The sequence below is a fragment of the Podarcis erhardii genome (assembly GCF_964252035.2).
Source record: "Podarcis erhardii genome assembly, chromosome: 6".
Classification (NCBI taxonomy): domain Eukaryota; kingdom Metazoa; phylum Chordata; class Lepidosauria; order Squamata; family Lacertidae; genus Podarcis; species Podarcis erhardii.
This window is the reverse complement of record NC_138510.1, coordinates 71,483,657-71,504,495: the sequence shown is the minus strand read 5'-3', so window position 1 is coordinate 71,504,495 and position 20,839 is coordinate 71,483,657. Positions and strand designations below refer to the sequence as shown.

The 20,839-nt window shown below is 44.2% G+C and overlaps 1 protein-coding gene across 6 annotated transcripts in view; it reads left to right on the top strand.

Annotated features, from left to right (window-relative positions):
• Nucleotides 1-20,839, top strand: part of ODF2L (outer dense fiber of sperm tails 2 like) — a 35,684-nt gene that overhangs the window by 899 nt on the left and 13,946 nt on the right. For 2 of the 6 annotated variants that reach the window (XM_081865863.1, XM_081865860.1), the window contains exons 2-12: nucleotides 321-359; nucleotides 1,345-1,443; nucleotides 2,155-2,325; nucleotides 5,316-5,470; nucleotides 6,331-6,457; nucleotides 7,838-7,969; nucleotides 9,553-9,615; nucleotides 10,331-10,402; nucleotides 12,392-12,508; nucleotides 17,597-17,782; nucleotides 20,525-20,634. In XM_081865863.1, coding sequence (XP_081721989.1) covers nucleotides 321-359; nucleotides 1,345-1,443; nucleotides 2,155-2,325; nucleotides 5,316-5,470; nucleotides 6,331-6,457; nucleotides 7,838-7,969; nucleotides 9,553-9,615; nucleotides 10,331-10,402; nucleotides 12,392-12,508; nucleotides 17,597-17,782; nucleotides 20,525-20,634 — 1,271 coding nt within the window. The remainder of the gene's footprint in view (nucleotides 1-320; nucleotides 360-1,344; nucleotides 1,444-2,154; nucleotides 2,326-5,315; nucleotides 5,471-6,330; nucleotides 6,458-7,837; nucleotides 7,970-9,552; nucleotides 9,616-10,330; nucleotides 10,403-12,391; nucleotides 12,509-17,596; nucleotides 17,783-20,524; nucleotides 20,635-20,839) is intronic. The other 4 variants (XM_081865861.1, XM_081865864.1, XM_081865862.1 and 1 more) reach the window with 4 other exon arrangements.

Below are 20,839 nucleotides of genomic sequence, written 5' to 3'. Positions count from 1 at the left end.
TAAATCATGTCAGTGGATACTGGAGCGTAATCAAACTAAATTAGGAGAGGTTGTCGTCCCTGCCCCCCTGGCAAACGTAATATATTTTGTACAAGGGCCCACAATGAAGTGTGGTTGTCATGGCTTGGGGCAAGCCAGGATATATGTATGTGTTAGAGAACTGGGTGGGATTGCTTTTGGGTATTGCATGTCATTGGTTTAACCTGAACCCGAGCTCAGTTGCCATTCTTCCCAGCTGGGGGAAGTCTTGAGCCCCTCCGTCTGGTTATAAGTTAACAAGTGTCCCCCAATAAAATCTTTATCTGTGTGTTTTTCCTCAGATCCTCCACGCTACCCCAATTACTAGGAAGGCTTGTCAGGTGCATGATAATCAGAAGGGTGGCAATCGCTCTACCGAATTCTAATAAGAGGGGTGTGACCATTGCGCGGCACCCAGAAAGCCCCAGAGAATTTTAGAAGGGGTGTGTGTGACCTGGAAGGCCATTTAGTTCAGTCCCTTGCTCAGTTCAGGAACTTTTAGGATGTGCAATGTGTTTCTGCTTATGCGATGGGTAGCCTTGGCTTTTTCTCCAATGACCGAATAGCATAAATAATAATAAAAAGCATAGTACAGTGGTATCTTGGTTTAAGAACAGCTTAGTTGATGAACAACTTGGATTAAGAATGCTGCAAACCTGGTAGTAGGTATTTTGGCTTGTGAACTTTGCCTTGGAAGCAGAACATGTTCCACTTCCTGTTGAGTGTGTTCCATTTGTAAATTGAGTCCCCCGCTGCTATGGGAAAGCACGCCTTAGTTTAACAATGCTTTGGTTTAAGAACGGATTTCCGGAACGGATTAAGTTCATAAACCAAGGTACCGCTGTAATAGAAATAAACTCTACTTGGAATAATTGTGCGTTAGAATATTTTGCAAATGCCTCCTTTGCAACATGGCTTTTGCATCTCTAAACTTGGAAGACATTGAAGAATTCAGTTTTGATTAATATCCTGTAAATGTGTGTGTGTGTATTTATTTTCAGCAGATTGCAAATATGCTAGCTTTACTGAACAATGCTTTTCACCATATTAGTAAACAAAATTGTAGCACTTAGCTCAAGTGGAAATGTATTACTTTGACATTAAGAACTTTGGGGTTTACTTTGTCGTCTCTTAAGGCTTCCCACTTACCTGGGGCTAAGAGTTCAGTAGGACTTAACTTCAAAGTGGACATGGCTAGGATTACTCTGTTAAACACTGACTTGAAACGGAGCACCTTTGCTGCAACTGATACAAATTCAGGCAGCATTTAACTTGTGAACCCAATAAAAATTCAGACACTCTCTGCGCTCATAATTTATTTTTCAGAAAGAAAAGGAAGCACCACCATCCAGCCTGTATGAACAGAACAGTGATGGGTCTCATGACCATGTGCAGAGAGAACTTTCCTCTTCTAGCCGTTGCGAGGTAAGCTGTTAAAAGGAAGTTTGCTACTGAAATATCTGTGCCCCCCCATTCCAAAGTTTGTCTCTGCAAACGGAGACAATATATTCTTAAATATAAAAGAATAAGACTGTTGTTATATCACAGACTCACAAATGCACTCCTCCTGATTTTCCGTCTAAAGGAGGATGAGCACAATCTGAAGAACAACTTTGGTTCACACAAGTAAACCAGAGTCAAATTTGTGCCTTCCCCACCCCACATTGAATGCGTTGTCAACATCGCAAATTGTTTTTGAAATTCCCCTCTAGTCCAAAAGGAATTCATTGTGCCATATGCACATATTGCTCTAAGAAAAACAAAATAGCAAACTCAGAAACTGATTTCACTGTTGTTTGGATGCTGTTCAGTATTCCTTAAAATTGGCTGATGTTCTTAAACTCTGATACATTTCCCATGGTGTCTATTTTAAGTAATTTATTGCATTTAAAAATTCTTGTTTTGATAATGTAAGTCAGGGATGGGGGTCCTGTGTTGGACCACAACTCCCATAATCCCTGACTATTGGCTTTGCTGTCTGGGGCTGATGGGATTTGAAGTCCAACAACACTTGGAAGGCCACTGGTTCCCCATCCCTGATAAAAGCAGCTGTGTTGTTTCTGAAGCTAACCTGCAGGCAGATGTATTTGTCTAGTAGCATGCATTTACTTAATGTTATATGGATGGTGTTTTTAGGAAACAAGACTTGTGCCATACCTAACTTCTGCGGAAGCAGAAAAACTTTGTTCAGTTATTCAGTCCAGTGATTTGAGTTTTAAGAAAGATCATCTTGAGACAGAAACATCCAGCCAACTTGGAAAGTATTTGAGTTCTCTAAGTGAAGAAGTGGACAGCTCAGATAATCATGTAAGATGTGCAGGAAATACAAATAGTATTAATACAAATCTTGATTTTTTTTTTGAAGTGACTGGGTCGTTAGCAGAGCTAACGTTATTCAGCTAAATGTTAAATCACCTAAACCTAAAAACCTATATACATTCATGGAACTATAGTTAACGGTATCCAAACAAGTCATGATTTAGAAACCCGCTTTAAACCATAGTTCCATGTCCCACTTTGTTTGGAGACCATCAACCATAGCTTCCTCATTTGGATTTAATACGCAACTGTGGCAAACCCAGTTTGTTTCCCCACTTTCACCAGCACAAAAGTTGTGGGTGGTGCACAAATCTCATTTGTATCCCAGCTTATTAAGATACTATTCATGAGAACCAAGCCAGGATGTTAATCTGGGGAGCCTTGAAAACAAATACACAGTTATGTGAAGGCTAGGATGAGTGAAATTATAACTAATAATCTCCCTAAAAACCATTTCCTGCAGAGACAGATTCCTCTATCCTCTACTCTTTCCACTCCCTTTTAGCTGGCAGAATGTTCAACCCAACTGTCATTCTCTGCTCATTTTAGTTCCCCCTCCCACTTCACATTCCACCCCCACCCGCCGAAATCCTCCCCCCCCGCAAAAAAAACCACTGTAGCCTTCGGAGTTACTTGGGAACAACAAGATTAGTAAAGGAAGCCATACTTCCCTGGAAGATAGGTGGCCTTCACAGCTAATCCCCCCCCCCCCAATGTGGAAGGGTGAGATAAGCACTTCGTGGGATGATTTCCTTTTGCAAACTGCCCCCAGGAATATAATTGCAAAGCACTGTATAGCTGATTATAATATCTAAAACAAAACCACACTCAGTTCACAAAAGGCAACTGGCCAGGAGGTCTGAAGTGTGTCCTGGCTAAAGTTCATGCACCCAGAAACATTTCTCAGCATCGTTTGCAGTGCATTGATTTTTTATTTTTATTTTTACTGGGAGACGCTCAGGGTCCCCTTTGTCAGGTGGAGTGGTGTTGGAAAGGTTCCTTGCAGATAAATGGTACTGGTGCCATTCAAGGTGTTGCTTCACCAGTAATAAACATGTTCTCAGGCTGGGTGCGTCAAAGGTTGCAGTGGCTGAACACCATGAAAATGGGGTTGCACTTGCATATAACACTAGGGCTTCTAAACTAGGATGCCTGTGATTTTTTAAGAAGCCAGCAGTTTAGATGTTTGAAATTAAACTACTAATAAAATTACTACTTGAAGGTATTATTTTTAAAATAAATAAAAATGAAACATTTATTCAAATGTTACAATACAGTTACAATAAATTTTCAATCACTATCCCCTCCACAGACACCTCTGTGATGATGGTGGCATTAAAATAACCTGTTCTTCAATTAAAGAGGAAAAGGGGAGATCAGATTATGTCAAAAGGTATCTTTTTTGGGAAATGCCTTTGATTAGTCGTTGATGGTATATGAGGCGTTATAATAGAGCAATACTCAAGATGTTCCAGATGTTATTAACCCAAGCCTCTATTGGTATTTTAGAAGTTTCCTTCCATCATTGGGCAATATAACTAGTCTAGCTCCTGTGAACAGGAAGGAAATTAATTCTTTAGATTTAATGTGTAGAATTTGGGGTCAAATCTAATGATAATAGGACAAGTGTCAAATTAGGAGGGATAGATTGGTTAGTGATTTTGGAGGTCAGATTAAAAAACTTTCCCCCCAAAGGCATGGACCATGGTAAACTCCCACCAAACGTGAAAATAGAACCTGGTTCTCCACATTATTTCCCAACATAATGGTGAGCTTAAACGAGGTGTGTGGGGGTACAATGCCACTGAAATTTTAAGGGAAACTTCCTGGAGACGAGCCGAAATTGTTTTTCAAGATAGATTTTGTCATATTGATTCCCATGCTTTTTTACTTACTGAAATTCCTATGTCGGGTTTCCTATCTCATTCGAATATCTTCCGCGTTTCCTACGATGTGGTCTAATATCATACCATATATCACTGAGACTGCCCCTTTTGTGTCATGGCTAGGTCTGTTACTGATTCCAAAGGTGCCAAGAGTCTCAAATCCTCCCCGCTTTGTTCCAGATACTTTGCAAAAGTGCATAGTTGAGGTAAAGGGACCCCTGACCGTTAAGTCCAGTCGTGGACAACTGGGGTTGCGGCGCTCATCTTGCTCTATAGGCAGAGGAAGCCAGCGTTTGTCTTCAGACAGCTTCCAGGTCATGTGGCCAGCATGACTAAGCCGCTTCCGGTGAACCAGAGCAGCGCATGAAAACGCCATTTACCTTCCCACCGGAGTGGTACCTATTTATCTACTTGCACTTTGACGTGCTTTCAAACTGCTAGGTTGGCAGGAACAGGGACCAAGCAATGGGAGCTCACCCCGTCGTGGGGATTCGAACCGCCAACCTTCTGATCGGCAAGTCCTAGGCTCTGTGGTTTAGACCACAGTTGACTACATCCCATAGTTGATGTAGCCAGGACCATTTTATGCCTTTTGTCTTTGCCACCAGGTCCTCCTTTAAAATTGCTTTACTTTTTAACAAACAGATCTCTTAATTCCAGAGAAATGAATTGTTTCAAGATCTATGAGTTGATTATATTTGTCTTCATGTTTAAATGAGGGGTGATCTAGCAGAGGCATCAGTGCTGAAGGTCAGTGCTGAAGGCCTTGAAGGTATTCTGAAATTTCCAGGCGTTATTACAAACAGGAAGTGTGTACAGCCCTTGGATTTTGGTCTTCCACACACCCCTACACAACCTGGCCCGTCTTGTTGTACTGTATGACGTTTTAAGAGGACAGTACAATGCATGTAACAAGCTGAAACGTGGACTTGCTGTGTCTTACCGTGTTGATAGGAGGAGACAGAAATGTTAGAATCTCTGAAGTGCAAGTTTGCTATCCTGGATTCCATGCATTTTGATGCAGATGATGGCTCTGTGTGTGTGTGAAAGAGAGAGAGAATAAGCAGTGAAGCCAAAACATTATTTTATAAGCTTCCAGAACAAGAATGCTTGAAGGAGAACTGGGGTTCATACGGCCGACTTGTGGATAAACACAGGACCAGGATGAAGGAAGCCTTGCCTTGCCATACAGGGGAATCTGAGGAGAGTTCCTTGGAAGAAACACAGAGTGAAAGTGAAACAGAAAGGTATGCTTTTAAGTTGAGTGGTGCATGTTCTGCAGCTCAGATATTTTACCCTAGAACATTTTCCTAAAGCTATTCATTTAGGGGAATGCCATGCAATGCCAATTACAGTGGTACCTTGGGTTAAGTACTTAATTCGTTCCGGAGGTCCGTTCTTAACCTGAAATGGTTCTTAACCTGAGGCACCACTTCAGCTAATGGGGCTTCCCGCTGCCGCCACGCTGCCAGAGCACAATTTCTGTTCTCATCCTGAAGCAAAGTTCTTAACCCGAGGTAGTATTTCTGGATTAGCAGCATCTGTAACCTGAAGTGTCTGTAACCCGAGGTACCACTGTACTTCCAAACTAGAGCTATCTGAAACATGGGTTTAACATGTGTGCTGTTCCTACGCGTTCTTACATTTTTAAAAAACTTTTTTTTTAAAGCACACAGAAGTTTTATTTAATACTCACCAATTTTCTGTTTGAGTCTCAAAACTTATTATCGTAAAACAAACCATAATTTGCATATATGTTTTGCAGTGTGCACACGTTCTGGCCAGCCCCTAACTTTCCATGGCTTCATATTGCATATATGCCCTATGGATGCCCATGATACATGTTTACCCTAAGTAAAGTAAATGCCCTACGTGTGAAAAAGCATTAGGTGAAATGATGTACTAAGTCCTCGCGATTCACAAATGGAAAGAACCACTGTTCAAGTCTCCAAGAGGATAATTAACTCTTACTTTTGATGGGACGTTAGGCTTTGTGTTAGTAAGTGTGCCCAGCCACTGGCTGAATTGCAGTTAGCATTTAAATTAAGGTTATACAGAGTAACACGGGCACAGTTTTTCCTAATAAACATTAGTCTTTTGTTTATAGGTTGTGGGAAGACACCATTCAGGACGAAGTTGCTTTTCAGAAAAAGCTCCACGAAGCAGAGTTGGCAATTGGTTCAGCAGAAATGTTCCTGCCGTCTTTTAAAGAAACTCTAACTAGAATTTCAAAGGTAAGTTTGCATTGACAATTACTGAATGACACTTGGGTTGCAGTATGGCCTAAGAACAACAGAGTTCTGTTCTTGATACTGGATTTTCCTGAAGCCCACTGTGCTCAGTTCAGCAGAGAGCTGCCCCTGGGTTGGCAACTGGCAGGAAATATGTGCCCTTCCTTTGCAGGAATGGAAGCATCTTTCTCTCATGCTATGACTTTGCTATATCCAAGCTTATGCTGTTTGCTGCTGAAACACAAAAACATTGACTGACGTTATGCATACGGTTTGAAGAAGGAATAACAAGCTTTGAGTACTTTAAAGACTAACAAATACATTGTGGCAGAAGCTTTTGTGGACTTCATCAGATGCTCCATAATGCTGATGGCACAAGTTTTTGTAGACGATACGCCACAACAAAATTTGTTAGTCTTTAAGGCGCTACAAGACTCTTTGCTGCAAAAGACTAATGCAGCTACCCTTCTGGAAATTTTGAATTGGGTATGTTAAAATGATGTGTCTTGGGTCTAGCTGCAATTCAACCTGTGTCTGTAGACCAAGGGCTGGTGAATATTTTTCAGCTGCATTCTTATCTAAGCAACCTTCCTTGGGCCATGTGCTTAGTGGTGGATGAGGCCAGAGGGTAAAATCAGGTAAAGCAACAAAATTAAATTTTACCTTTGTGGACTAATTCATATGAACGCTCACACACCTTCACAGACACCCTCTATCCTCCATTCAGATGACCAGGCATCATCTGAGTGCAAGGACACATTCCATTCAGACAAAACACTTGAGATGCAAGCATGGCCAGTGAGGGAGAGTTTTGGGGGCCAGATTGATAGGCCCGGAGAGCTGCATTTGGACCTCTGGCCTGAGGTGTCCCAGCCTTGCTATCATCTCTGCTCCAGAACCAGCAGTGCTGCTTTGGTTTGGAGAAAAGCTAGTTACAGTGGTACCTTGGGTTACAGATGCTTCAGGTTACGGACGCTTCAGGTTACAGAGTCTGCTAACGCAGAAATAGTACCTCAGGTTAAGAACTTTGCTTCAGGATGAGAACAGAAATCACGCAACAGCAGCACGGCAGCAGCAGGAGGCCCCATTAGCTAAAGTGGTGCTTCAGGTTAAGAACAGTTTCAGGTTAAGAACGGACCTCCGGAACGAATTAAGTTCTTAACCCAAGGTACCACTGTATTTGTGACAGGCGTCATAGCAAAATCGTTTCCTATCGTTTTGTATTTGTGATTGTTCTGTGTGTTCAAATGATGTAAAAGGTTTGTTTTATCAAAACGGTTCTGTTTTAAGGTGGCTACCTGAACAGTGTCACACTGGTTTGGGCAAAAAGAGGGTTTTCTTTTTTTACAAAACGACTTAACTGCGATTTAATATTTTTGTCAGGCTTGTTACGTTTCTGCAGCAGATATGATAAAGATTTCTATGCAAGAGGATTTACTGGTAATGGAGCTAGGGGCTCTCAAAAATATGAAGGGACTGTTACAGCAGCTACTTAGATCAAGCAAGGAAAAAGAAGTAAGAGAACGTGCACAGAAACCACAACCAAGTATAGTATTTATCAACAACAAGTTTTAAGTATTTTTTTTCATTGCTTGAAGTAGAATTTTCAAAGAAGGAGGTGAATTCACAGAAAAATAAAATTAGATGATAATATATCAAGCAGTGCCCTGAGATAAGGGGGGGGGGGGAGCCCTCGAGTTTGTTGGCCCATCCCGATAAGTTTCTGTGTTGCTCTTTGTTTGTGTCTAGCCCAGGAATTGCTTTGGATTAGATCCTTTTATGAACAAGGTTTCTAAGTCTCTTGCTTTGTGCAGCAGAGCTGTAGCTCTTTCTCCCAGACGGGATTTGTCAGGTGGCTAAGAATCCATTCCCCTCATGCGCAGGGGCAAACTACCATATTTTTTGCTCTATAAGACTCACTTCCCCTCCTAATAAGTAAGGGGAAATGTGTGTGCGTCTTATGGAGCGAATGCAGGCTGCGCAGCTATCCCAGAAGCCAGAACAGCAAGAGGGATTGCTGCTTTCACTGTGCAGCAATCCCTCTTGCTGTTCTGGCTTCTGAGATTCAGAATATTTTTTTTCTTGTTTTCCTCCTCCAAAAACTAGGTGCGTCATGTGGGCTGGTGCATCTTACAGAGTGAAAAATATGGTAGATCCATCTTGATGCCACCAAAAGATTCCCTGGGTTGCAGCAGATCTGTTTACAGACCAGAGCTGCAGTTGCCTACATAACAGCATCAAGTTTGGGTTGGCCTTCCTTGCCAGTTGATCTGCACCTGAGGAAAAAGGCTTACCACTTAACACAGCAGCCTGTAACCTCCTTCATGTGCTCATGAAGAATGTCAGTATGCGAGCACTTTCTTCACATAACTGCATATTGTACTTAAAATGCTTTGGCTTATGCTAACACATGAATCCTGCACGATGTCATGGGGACCCCATTATCAACTTGCCCTGGGCTGGAACACAACCTAGACAAACATTTTCTTATAAGAATTAAACCTTCAGTGCATTAACAAAGTTGTTCCTGAACTGAAACAGGGCTGAGTTGATATCCACCTGTCCATTCTCTTGGCAGGAAATTTAGTATCTGATAACTTTTTAGAAAAAGATATCTGTTATTCCTATACGTGGAGGGCTGTAGGTTGGGAGAGAGCGGGCAGGTCTCACACGTACACAAACAGAGGTCTTTTGAACAAGAGAAACTCTAATAATTTTAATTTTTTAATTATTATCTATCGTTGGATGTTGCCCAGTTAATAGAATACTCCTTTAAACTATTACTTGGATAAGAAAAAATAAGTAGAAAATGTCTTCTTTCTCTTTTTTTTTTTTAAAGATCAATTAATAAAATAGACTTTTGGGGCTTAAAAAAATGACCTCCAAACAAGTCAAATTTTAATTCACAAAGGAACTTTCTTATCTGCGCTTCTAGTTTTTATTTTTATTTTCTTAGTCCTTAACTGTAAATAGAGGGCATGGTCACTTGGAATGTTGGGAGTTTTATGTCTCAGGAAGTACAGTATGTTAAACGTAATATGTTGTATTCATTATTAAGTGACACTGAATCAGTTTTGTTTCATTTTCCTTATTTTTAGATTATCAGTACACAGATTGAAGATTTGATACAGAAGTTGACTGAAAGCGAAACTGAAGCTGTAGTAAGTTCTGTTCTTCGGCGTGTCCTCATTTCGTTTCGTGAAGGCGGCACCACAGCCTGTTTTAGGCATTTTAAGCAGTTGCACATAGGATGAGGGAGCCATGCTGAATGTTGTCTGATGTATTGTTATTGTTGTTGTTGTTGTTGTTGTTGTTGTTGTTGTTGTTGTTGTTATTAGTGGCAGACACAGGATGGACACTGCAGCAAGGAGATGGCTTGTCCGCTCCCAAGGAAATGTTCACACATTATTTATAGAGAAAGCGGCATACACCACTTTGGGTGGGACTTCCCATCACTTCACCTAACTAGATGAGAACATAGGTGGCAAATACTCAAATCTTACAGATAGTTCCCCTTTTCTGGGCCCAGAGCCCAACACTCCCAAGCCCCCAGATAATGATAACATCAAGGCAAACCAATTAGTTTCTATCAAAGCAAGTGGATATAAACATATATGAGCTCACGGTTTTAACATCTACCAATTAATTGTAAGGTTATCTTGACTACCAAGATGGCATTCTCAGAACTTCTGGAAAAAGTTCGCACAGTGTTTTGACTATTTGTGGGCCTGCTGTTATCTAAATGAGCCCTCTGTCATGAAAGCCAGTATACTTTCTATCCTTGTTCTCTCCCCCCCCCCCCAGCCTCCTCGAGTTACAAATCCTTGCTCTCTAGTATGCAAAAAATAATAATAATTGTTTTTTTTCCCTTTGAAGGAACTCAAGCATGAAGTTCATCGAAAAGAAAGGTATATTTTAGAGCTTTCTACTCAGCTTCAGCATGAGAAAGTAAGTTAGCATTTCCCTTTGTACAGCTGTTTTACTTCACCTGCCATAAGTTTATGTTTACCAAATTACATGCCTTGATAACCACATCTTGTGGTTCCTGCTAGTTCTAAGCTATTGGTGTGCCAATATTTCAGTATGTTGACTTCCAGAATGAGAGTGTAGCTGTGCAGTCTCAGACCTGTCTACTCAGAAGTACCGTATATACTCAAGTATCAGCCGACCCGAATATAAGCCGAGGCACCTAATTTTAGCACAAAAAACTGGGGAAACTTACTGACTCGAGTATAAGCCGGTTCACCACACCACAAACCTGGTGGTGGCGGCAGCGGTGGAGGAAGAACAAGCAGCCCAAAAGGGCTGCTTTCGGGCTGCTCGTTCCTCTGCCGCCGCCCACCTCACTCGAGTATAAGCCAAGGGGGGCTTTTTCAGCATAACAAATGTGCTGAAAAAGTCGGCTTATACCCGAGTATATATGGTAAGTCCCACTTTATTAAGTGGATCTTATTCCCAGGTATGTAATGTGTTCAGGATTGCAGCCTAAGAGTATATATCTTTCACTAAAATATGTGTTTTGTTATCCCCTTACCTGTTATTTGAAATGTATGTGCAATATGATTGTATTGATTTTGTGGAATGTTTTAATTGAATTATTATTTCCTTTCCTTGGGTATTGAAATTTTATTGATAGGCAAATGTAGCATTTTATTTTATTTTATTTTATTTTAAAAAATTGCTAGGTACTTGTTCATATCATCTATTTGGTTTTTTTAAATAGTGTTTTTAATTCCTTCTATTAAAGTTAGCTGCTTTTCTTTCGGAAGGGCACAACAGCGGAATGTCTAGGCGCGCTTATTTATAACTAGAATACAAAGCTGGAAATGAATAAACAGCAGCTAAAATCTTACGTTCATTTTTCACATGGTATAGACCTCATCTGAAGACTTCAAAAAACAAAGCCATGTTTCCCCTGCCCACCCCCCTAATATTCTTAAGAGGGTCCCTTCTGCAGCCTTCAGGGAGTGGCTGGAAATGGGGAGGCAGAAAAAGGTCCTCCTTTCCTTCTGCTCTGCAGACAAGCCCTGGATTCTCCCTATACCCCATTTCCTTCATATAAATATATCTTTTTGGCACCACAAGTAACTAATAAGGCCTATACAACTGATGGCAGAGACACCTACATTGAGTGTCCAGTTCGCAACCCTAAGACTTAAGGGTCCTTCAATGATCACACTCCAAAATTTGTTTAGATTTTAAGCATCCCTGTGAGCGTCTGAAGTAGACAACGTTTTAACACGCGCTACTTAAACCATCATAACTAACTGGCTAGCATATTTCGAATTAAAAGCACATCGTACATTAAAAGTACATTCAACAAGGCAACTAAAACCTAAACAAAACATGTTGGGTTAAAAGAAAAGAAATTTTCAGGTCCCCAATCCATGCACTTGGGAGGAAGCCCCAATGAACTTGGTTGGGATTTACGTCCGAGTAACAGTGGCCATTTTAATCTGAAATCTTAGACGCAGTACTGCACCCAGAGCTCAGAAACTGCTCACGTTTATGAAATTCCCTGTCGCAAAACGCGCCTAGAACAATGGGAGTTTTGAATGCTGAGTAGATCAACCAAGGCTTCCCAATTGTATAACAACTGCAACAACAAAGTGACTTTTCCCATTTAAATTAGGCTGCCTGAATGAATATAAAGTTAACCAGGAGGTGACTGTTAAACGACTCCATTGAGTTCTGGTGCTGAAAATGAATTCTTAGACTTGTAACGTGCTCAGAGGCAACTTGCTGTTTCAAATCTTGTCGGATGTCTTAATACCAGTCTCCACTTGGTAGATCCCAGGGTTCTGAAACAAAGGAAAAATCGAAGTAGATCCAACAAGTCTAAAGTCTGCCTGCCCCTTCCATAGAGTACGAAAGTTCATTATAGGTGCAGCCATGTAGACGTCATAATTTATTATGGGCTTTGTTTTATTATTTTAGGCTAATGTGTTAAAAGCATCTCGTCATTCCGAATCAACACAGTTGGTACAGACTCACTTGCAATGCCAGATAGAGAGAAAGGAGGCTGAGAATAATCAACTGAGAACAAAATTTAAGGTAACTGGTTTTTGTTGGTTTTGCTTCTTTGATCGATTGATGATAGGGTGTGTGTGTGTTTGGCAGTGTTGGGGAGGGTCGCTATGGATTGAAGTTGCCAGTCACAGCAGCTATAAAAAATTTTAAAATCTCAGGTGCACTCTCTAAATTTCATGAGAAAAGCCACAAATCTGTTATATCTGTATCAGCCACGTTCTGTCAAATAATTCAGAAAGCTATATCTGCATTGTCACAATAATTGCTTATTTCAAGAAAACCCCTCTACACCTCCAGTCTGGAACTATACATAGTTCAGTTGACCTATGGCCATAAATCATTGCATTTATGAATATCCCACCCTGACTCCAGGTCCACATAAATAAAATGGGAATGCTTTGTTCATAGAAAGAGTTCATGTGCAATCTCTGTGGACCGATATTCCCAACTGAAGAAGCTTCTAAGTTTCCTTTATCTCAGGTTGATTTCCTTAAATCTCTACCCCAGCCAAATACTCCCACAAACCAGTCCCGTCACTGGGGACAATCTGCCTTGAAGCCCCAAAGCTCATCTGGTTGTACCGTATTTTTCGCTCCATAGGACGCACTTTTTCCCCTCCAAAAATGAAGGGGAAATGTGTGTGCGTCCTATGGTGCAAATGCAGCTTTCGCTGAAGCCTGGAGAGTGAGAGGCATCGGTGTGCACCGACCCCTCTCGCTCTCCAGCCTTCAGAAAGCTATCCGCAAGCCTTGCAAGCCCGGCGGGAGTTCCCGCGAGCTCACGAGGCTTGCGGGCAGCAGCCTGCAGCCCCGGCAAGTGTCCACAAGCCTTGCGCGCCCGGCGGGAGGTCCCACCGAGCGCACGAGGCTTGGGGCGGCAGCCTGTTGCCCGAAGCACAGGGAGCCCTCCGGAGGGCTCCCCGTGCTTCGGGCGAGTGTCTGCATGCCTTGCGCACCCGGCAGGAGCTCCCGCCGGGCGCGCGAGGCTTGGGGTGGCAGCCTGCCGCCCGAAGCACGCGGAGCCCTCCGGAGGGCTCCCCGTGCTTCGGGTGCGTGTCTGCAAACCTCGCGCGCCCGGCAGGAGATCCCGCCGGGGGCGCGAGGCTTGGGGCGGCAGCCTGTTGCCCGAAGCACAGGGAGCCCTCCAGAGGGCTCCCCGTGCTTCGGGCGAGTGTCTGCAAGCCTTGCGCGCCCGGCAGGAGCTCCCGCCGGGCACGTGAGGCTTGGGGTGGCAGCCTGCCGCCCGAAGCACAGGGAGCCCTCCGGAGGGCTCCCCGTGCTTCGGGTGCGTGTCTGCAAACCTCGCGCGCCCGACAGGAGATCCCGCCGGGGGCGCGAGGCTTGGGGCGGCAGCCTGTTGCCCGAAGCACAGGGAGCCCTCCGGAGGGCTCCCCGTGCTTCGGGCGAGTGTCTGCAAGCCTTGCGCGCCCGGCGGGAGCTCCTGTGTCTGCAAGCCTTGCGCGCCCGGCAGGAGGTCCCGCCAGGCGCGCGAGGCTTGGGGCGGCAGCTTGCCGCCCGAAGCATGCGGAGCCCTCCGGAGGGCTCCCCGTACTTCGGGCGAGTGTCTGCAATCCTTGCGCGCCCGGCTTGGGGCGGCAGCCTGTTGCCCAAAGCACAGGGAGCCCTCCGGAGCGCTCCCCGTACTTGGGCGAGTGTCTGCAAGCCTTGTGCGCCCGGCGGGAGGTCCCGCCGGGCGCGCGAGGCTTGGGGCGGCAGAAGGGTCTCCTTCTGTTCCTTCTCCAGGTTCGCTGAAGGGCGATGCCCCTTCTCCCTCTCTGCGCAGCACCTCTCCTGTGAAGGAGGGGCGCTGGGCAGAGAGAGAGAAGGCGCAGTGCTCCTTCAGCGACGCGTCTGTCCTGGCTTCTGCTTTAGCCCTGCGCAGCCTCTTTGGGCAGGGGGAGCCTTCATCCCGCTGCCCTGAAGAGGCTTGGCGCGGTTACCCCAGAAGCCAGAACAGCCACACGGTATCCCAGAAGCCAGATCCCTCTTGCTGTTCTGGCTTCTGGGGTTCAGAATAATTTTTTCCTGTTTTCCACCTCCCAAAACTAGGTGCGCCCTATCGTCCGGTGCGCCCTATGGTGCGAAAAATACGGTATATGCTTGAAGGTTGGCGGTTTGAATCCCTATGACGGGGTGAGTTCCCATTGCTCAGTCCCAGCTCCTGCCAACCTAGCAGTTCGAAAGCACTGTTCAAAAGTGCAAGTAGATAAATAGGTACTGCTAAGGCAGGAAGGTAAATGGCGTTTCTGTGCGCTGCTCTGGTTCACCAGAAGCGGCTTAGTCACGCTGGCTACATGACCTGGAAAAACTGCGGACAAACGCCAGCTCCCTCAGCCTGTAAAGCGAGATGAGCGCTGCAACCCCATAGTCGTTTCCGGCTGGACTTAACTGTCAGGGGTCCTTTACCTTTTTTGTCTGGAGCAAGAGAAAACCCTTGAGCTTGGAGATCAGACTTGTTCAGCCTAACCAAGGTTCAGCTCATGGCAGTACAGCATCGGGAGAAGTGGAGGAGAAGGAAAGTTGCCATGCTCCCCTCCTTAGTGGCTCACACGCTTGCCCTTAGACACTCAGCCATGTTTTGGACTAGTGTGATGTGCACACCAGGCGTAAAGGTATTTTTTTAAGCCGTCAGATAGAGAAATAAATAATGCAAAGACTTACTGTTGGTAATATGAGCTGAAATAATGTTTTTGTGTGAGGTGTTAAATTCTTTTTTTATAAAGAAATCAGAATTTTTTCATTTATTTATTTATTTATTTATTTATTTAATTCCTATACTGCTTTATATTTTTAAGAAAAATCTCAAAGCGGTTTGCAGCGTATAAAAACATCAATAAAACAATGCAGAACCAAACATTTCTGAAGAAAGTCAAATCTAGAATACCGTATTTTTCGTCCCATAGGGCGCTCCTAGTTTTTTGGGGGGGAAATAAAGGAAAAAATTGTTTCCTTTATTTCCCCCCCCCCAAAACCAGGTCGGGGAACAGCGGGATGGTGGCGCTCCGCCTCCCCGCTGTCCCCCGAGCTTGTGGGCTGCAGGCTGCTGCCCGCAAGCCTTGCGAGCCCGCGGGAACTCCCGCCGGGCACGCAAGGCTTGCGGACACCTGCCCGAAGCAAAGGGCGTCCTCCGGAGGGTGTCCCGTGCTTCGGGCTGCAGGCTGCTGCCTGCAAGCCTTACGAGCCTGCGGGAACTCCCTCCGGGCTTGCAAGGCTTGCGGATAGCTTCCTGAAGCCTGGAGAGCGAGAGGGGTCGGTGCGCACCGACCCCTCTCGCTCTCCAGGCTTCAGCGAAAGCCTGCATTCGCCCCATAGGACGCACACACATTTCCCCTTCATTTTTGGAGGGGGAAAAGTGCGCCCTATAGGGCGAAAAATACGGTATACAGTCAAAGCAACATAATTAACAGAAAACTAAAAGGTTTCAAAATATAGCATTACAAAGGAGGTCAACTACAGAATACATATTTAACGCAAAGTTAACAAAAAAAAAATAAACATTTCAAAAAAACCCCAACACCATTGTGAAGTCAAATATAAAATACACATTTAAAACAGCATAATTAACAAGAGAATAAAGTATTATCATAAGCGTGACACAGCTGTTTGGCAGGCACAAAAAGATGGGCAAAGGAATCCAATAGTTAGGGTTTGTTGTCAGGCATAGTGATGTCCCTCTGGTCTCGCCAGGAGCCTCTTCAGTAGAGCTGTTGAGTCTGGCCCCCCGCCCCAAGGCCAGGTGGAAAAAGGTCTTGCAGGGAGCGGCCTATGTTTATACCGAGATTCCCCATACAGTACATTCTTTTTTAAATGGCCCATTTTTACATAGTGAGAATTGGCGATAAACTGAATTCCTTTTTTTAAAAAAAAACTTACATAAAACTGCTGTTGGCAACCCTTTGCACTGGTGATTTCTTCTCGAATGTTTCTGTAAGCTTTGTATAAGGATGCTCCAACCGCAGTCGGCTTCCATCTACCTTTAGCCTTGAAATGCGTAGGCACAGGATTCATAGTGCAACCCGACTTTAATGTTTGCAGGTCTTTTGAAGAATGTAGAACCGTTTGCTGTACAAGTTATTTTTTACCTATGTTTGCCTACCTTTTTGTGCGTGTGTGTGTGTGTGTGTGTGTGTGTTCTGGTCATGCAAGTTGTGATGCTAAAATGGTGACCTCTTGTGGGGAATTGATAAATAACACGTGTCCTCTCGCAAAAGGCAGCTTCTGTTTGCCAACTTACCCTTTCTCGGTCAGGCCTCCATGGCTTCTGGTGTTGCCCATGTGAACGCAGTCAAGGAATCCAGGAGATATATCGTCCCTTTGGACAATATTTGGTTGCATTCCAGGACGGTGCCTGCCACAGGCAGATTTCACAGATGCTAGTAGTATTCTTCGTCAGAGACAACATCCGCTGGAACACAGACACGCAGCATCACAAAGGAGGGACCAAACATTCAGATTTACACGCTTGCCCAGGAACGCACGTGTAGAGCCACTCGCACAATTGGCATTTCCACCTATTCTGACTCCAGTGCTGGGCTGAGGGGAAATGCTGTTCCTTTTTTAACTCTCAAAGAGAAATTAGGGGGTTTATCTCCAACCTAAACACTGTGTTGCTTAGTGCTAAAACTGAATATCCTCTCCAAGGGTAGCCAGAGGGAACTTTTCTCTCCCGACTGGGAGATACAGCTGCGAATCTAATGGGCTGCTTAGTGTGTCTTGGTGGGTCAGAAATGACCTCCTGCCCCAGATTAGCCAACCTGCCACTGCAGTTTAAGTCAGTCTGCAGAGTTTGACTGTCACCAAGTACTTCAGGGTTCATGTTTTCAACACTGAATAGAATCTTCAAAATACTTCAGCATGTGTTTCAATGTATTATTTTTTTTAAGCCTTGTTAAACTGTTGGAATTAACTTGCACGTTACTTTAAATCTGTTGCCTTCACTGCTCTGATGAACCAAATCAAGCATCTCTGTTTTGTTTTGTGTCTTCTGTACTCTAGTTTAATCTTTTATACATACATGCAAGCGCAAACGCATACACTGCCGCCACTTGGCTAATGTCCGCCTCAAACGTTTCATGTTTGGAGCATATAATAATCTTCTTTAATTCTGATGCAGACAGTAGAAAAGAACATTACAGAATGGAAACAGCAAGTTGGAGAATATAAGCAGCAGATTTTGGCTGAAAAGGACAGAAGAAAGGAGAGGCGGAATGCTCTGAAAAGGGCAGCTAGTGTTCAGAAACAAAGAGCAGAACTTTTGAAAGCAGCTGTGGAGAGCTTAATTTCCAAAATTAGAGAGAAGGTGAGTGATTGGGGAGGGAGCCATGCTTTCAAATTAATGAATAAACCTTGATGTTAATCTCACAAAGCAGCAACAGGAGACCTGTGGTCCTCTAGTTGTTGTAGGATTTCCAACTCCCATCAATCCCAGCCATCTTTGCCAGTGATCAGGGATGATGGGATTTGGAGTCCAACAACATCTAGAGGCCCGCAGGTTCCCTATCCCTGTCTGAAAGAACGCCAACAACGTCTTGATTTATAATAGCGGGAACTTTCAGGGGCATACTTTGCTTTCTGTGTCCATATTAATAAGTGTACATGATCAGATAATAGACTTGAGATGTGTGTATGTACATACTGGTAGTTTGGGTGTAAGAAAATATCTGAGAAGGTTATTGTCAGGGAACTGCCATCGGAGCCAGAGGGAGAGGGAGGGCTCCAGAGGGATTCCGGAGAGCGTCCCGGGAGGGAGAGAAGAAGCCCATCTTCTGGGGAAGGAAATCAGCGTAGCACCAGTGGAGATGGGGGAATTGGCGAGGTGGCTCCATGACTCCTCGCTGGAGACCAGCGGGGAGAGTACGGGTCCTCCGCTGCCCACACCCTCCTTGCGTAGAAGGCTTCCGCGCAGGGAGAGTAGGAGGAGACTAGGCGTCAAAGAGCTTCTTTGCTGGAAGAAGTTCAAGAAACGCCCACTGACGGATTCTGCCAGCGATTGAGACAGCCACGGGTGAGTGGCTGTCCGGACAGAAAGGGTTCACTCAGGCAACTCAGCCAGGTGTGGCGCTGATTTACGCACGAGCAACCCCTAGAACCATTACAGTTACCTTCTTTGGTTTGGGGAATCCCGCTTATGTCTTCAGCTCAGCCGGCCTCTGGTTGGCTGGAGTTAGCAAGCCAAGGTGCCGTCTCCAGTCGTTTGAGTACGTACACAGGCCCTTCATCAGCCAAAGTAACCAGATGCCAGCCTACTAAACTGTGTAAAAACCTGAAAACAATCCTTTGGTGCTGGAGATGTGAAAGAAGTATGGGAGCCCCCTATGCGCTGCCCTGAGGTTTTTCATGGAAGAGTTGAATATAATTTGTACAGTGGTACCTCGGGTTACAGATGCTTCAGGTTACAGACACTTCAGGTTACAGACTCCGCTAACCCAGAAATAGTACCTCAGGTTAACAACTTTGCTTCAGGATGAGAACAGAAATCATGCTCTGGCGGTGCGGCGGCAGTGAGAGGCCCCATTAGCTAAAGTGGTACCTCAGGTTAAGAACAGTTTCAGGTTAAGAACAGACCTCCAGAATGAATTAAGTTCTTAACCTGAGGTACCACTGTATTAGGAAGTGCAGCTTTCTCCTGGTTGAAGTGCAGAGTGTTTGATGACCAGGACATTCACAGGGAAACCAAAATTTCCTATTTTACTACCAACCTTGCAATACGCTTGATTCCATCAACGGTGTCTCCAAGAAATTTTACACATCACTTGGGAAGACAGGCGAAATAACGCTGGTGTACAGGAAGAAGCAAAGATCTCCAGTGTCAAAGCAAGTGATTCTTCAACATCAATGCTGGACTGGTCATGTTGTGCGAATGCCTGATTATCGTCTTCCAAAGCAACTACTCTATTCCGAACTTAAAAATGGAAAGTGTTTAAAGACTCTCTCAAGGCAAATCTTTTAAAATGTAGTATAAACACTGACAACTGGGAAACACTGGCCTGCGAGTGCTCCAACTGGAGAACGGCCTTTACCAAAGGTGTGATGGACTTTGAAGACGCTTGAACTCAGGGCAAAAGGGAGAAATGTGCTAAGAGGAAGGCACGCTTGGCAAACCCTCACCATGATCAACTCCCGGCCGGAAACCAATGTCCCCACTGTGGAAGGACGTGTGGATCCAGAATTGACCTCCACAGTCACTTGCGGACTCACTGTTAAGACTGTATTTATGGAAGACAATCTTGCTCGGCTATGAGTGATCATCAAAGAAGAAGATGATTAGGGACAGGAAGCTTCAAGCTGGGGGTGAAATGCAGCCCTGCAGGCTTTCTTCACTCCCTCATCAGCTCTGAATTGTGCTTGTTTTATTCCATTACTAGTTTTATTCCAGATTTAGATGCAGCGCTCTGCCCATCCCTCTACAGACCTGCTTATTTGACTGCATGCAGTTCATCGCTGCCCATGGCTACCAGCTGACTGCTTTTGTACAGAGTTGCTCTGGTGGCAAGGCATGCTCCAAGTGACCGGATTTAGAAATACTGCTTTAAAATTCCAATTGTAATACTGTGTTCCTTGCAGTCAGTGATGTCATGGGCACTAGCCAATCAGGTGCCCATAGCAGTTGAAGCGGAAGAAAAGTATCCGAGCAACAGACTGTAATCCCTGTCTACAAATGGCATAGGAGATGTGATCTGGAGTATTTTCTATAACCAAAAAGCTTACAGGCATGGCCTCATATTTCACAGTTGGGAAATGTCTGTATAGAACTTTCAAATACCTTGTTTAGGGAAACGCTCTTAGCAAGTTTAAAACTTCTGTTTTGCTGGAAAGTTAGTACAACGGCTTAGGTTCCAGCTCATTCTTGTGTTTCAGGATTTTATTGGTGTGTGTTTATGTCGAGATTTCAAGCTTTTAAGTTTTTACATTATTCCATACTACTGCAATACACCTGGAAACTGCTTTGAATGAAAATACCTCCTGTGTCTAGGGAATCGGGAAGAATTAAACAGAAAATGAGTTCTTATATTACATGGTCTGTGTTTTGTACATTCTCCAGGAAATCCAATTGTCTGAGGTACTTTCAGCTTGTAATGTCTGGAAAAGTCATCACGAGGCAGTGGTAGATGAAAAAACCAGGTTAGAAGTTCAGGCTGAAACTCTGAAAAAGTAAGTTAATGCTTAATACCTCTTTGCAAATAATCAGTCTCTTTATTAAAAATGAGGAACCGGGCTAATATGGTTGTTCTAGGATTTTGCATGTGCTTTTTTTAGTCTGCCCTCACCAAGTGTGTTTACTTGACAAGCCTTCACTGTGGGAATGGGATGGAGCAGTATTTTCATCATCTCCTAGCCTGCTGTGTTTTCAGTGCTA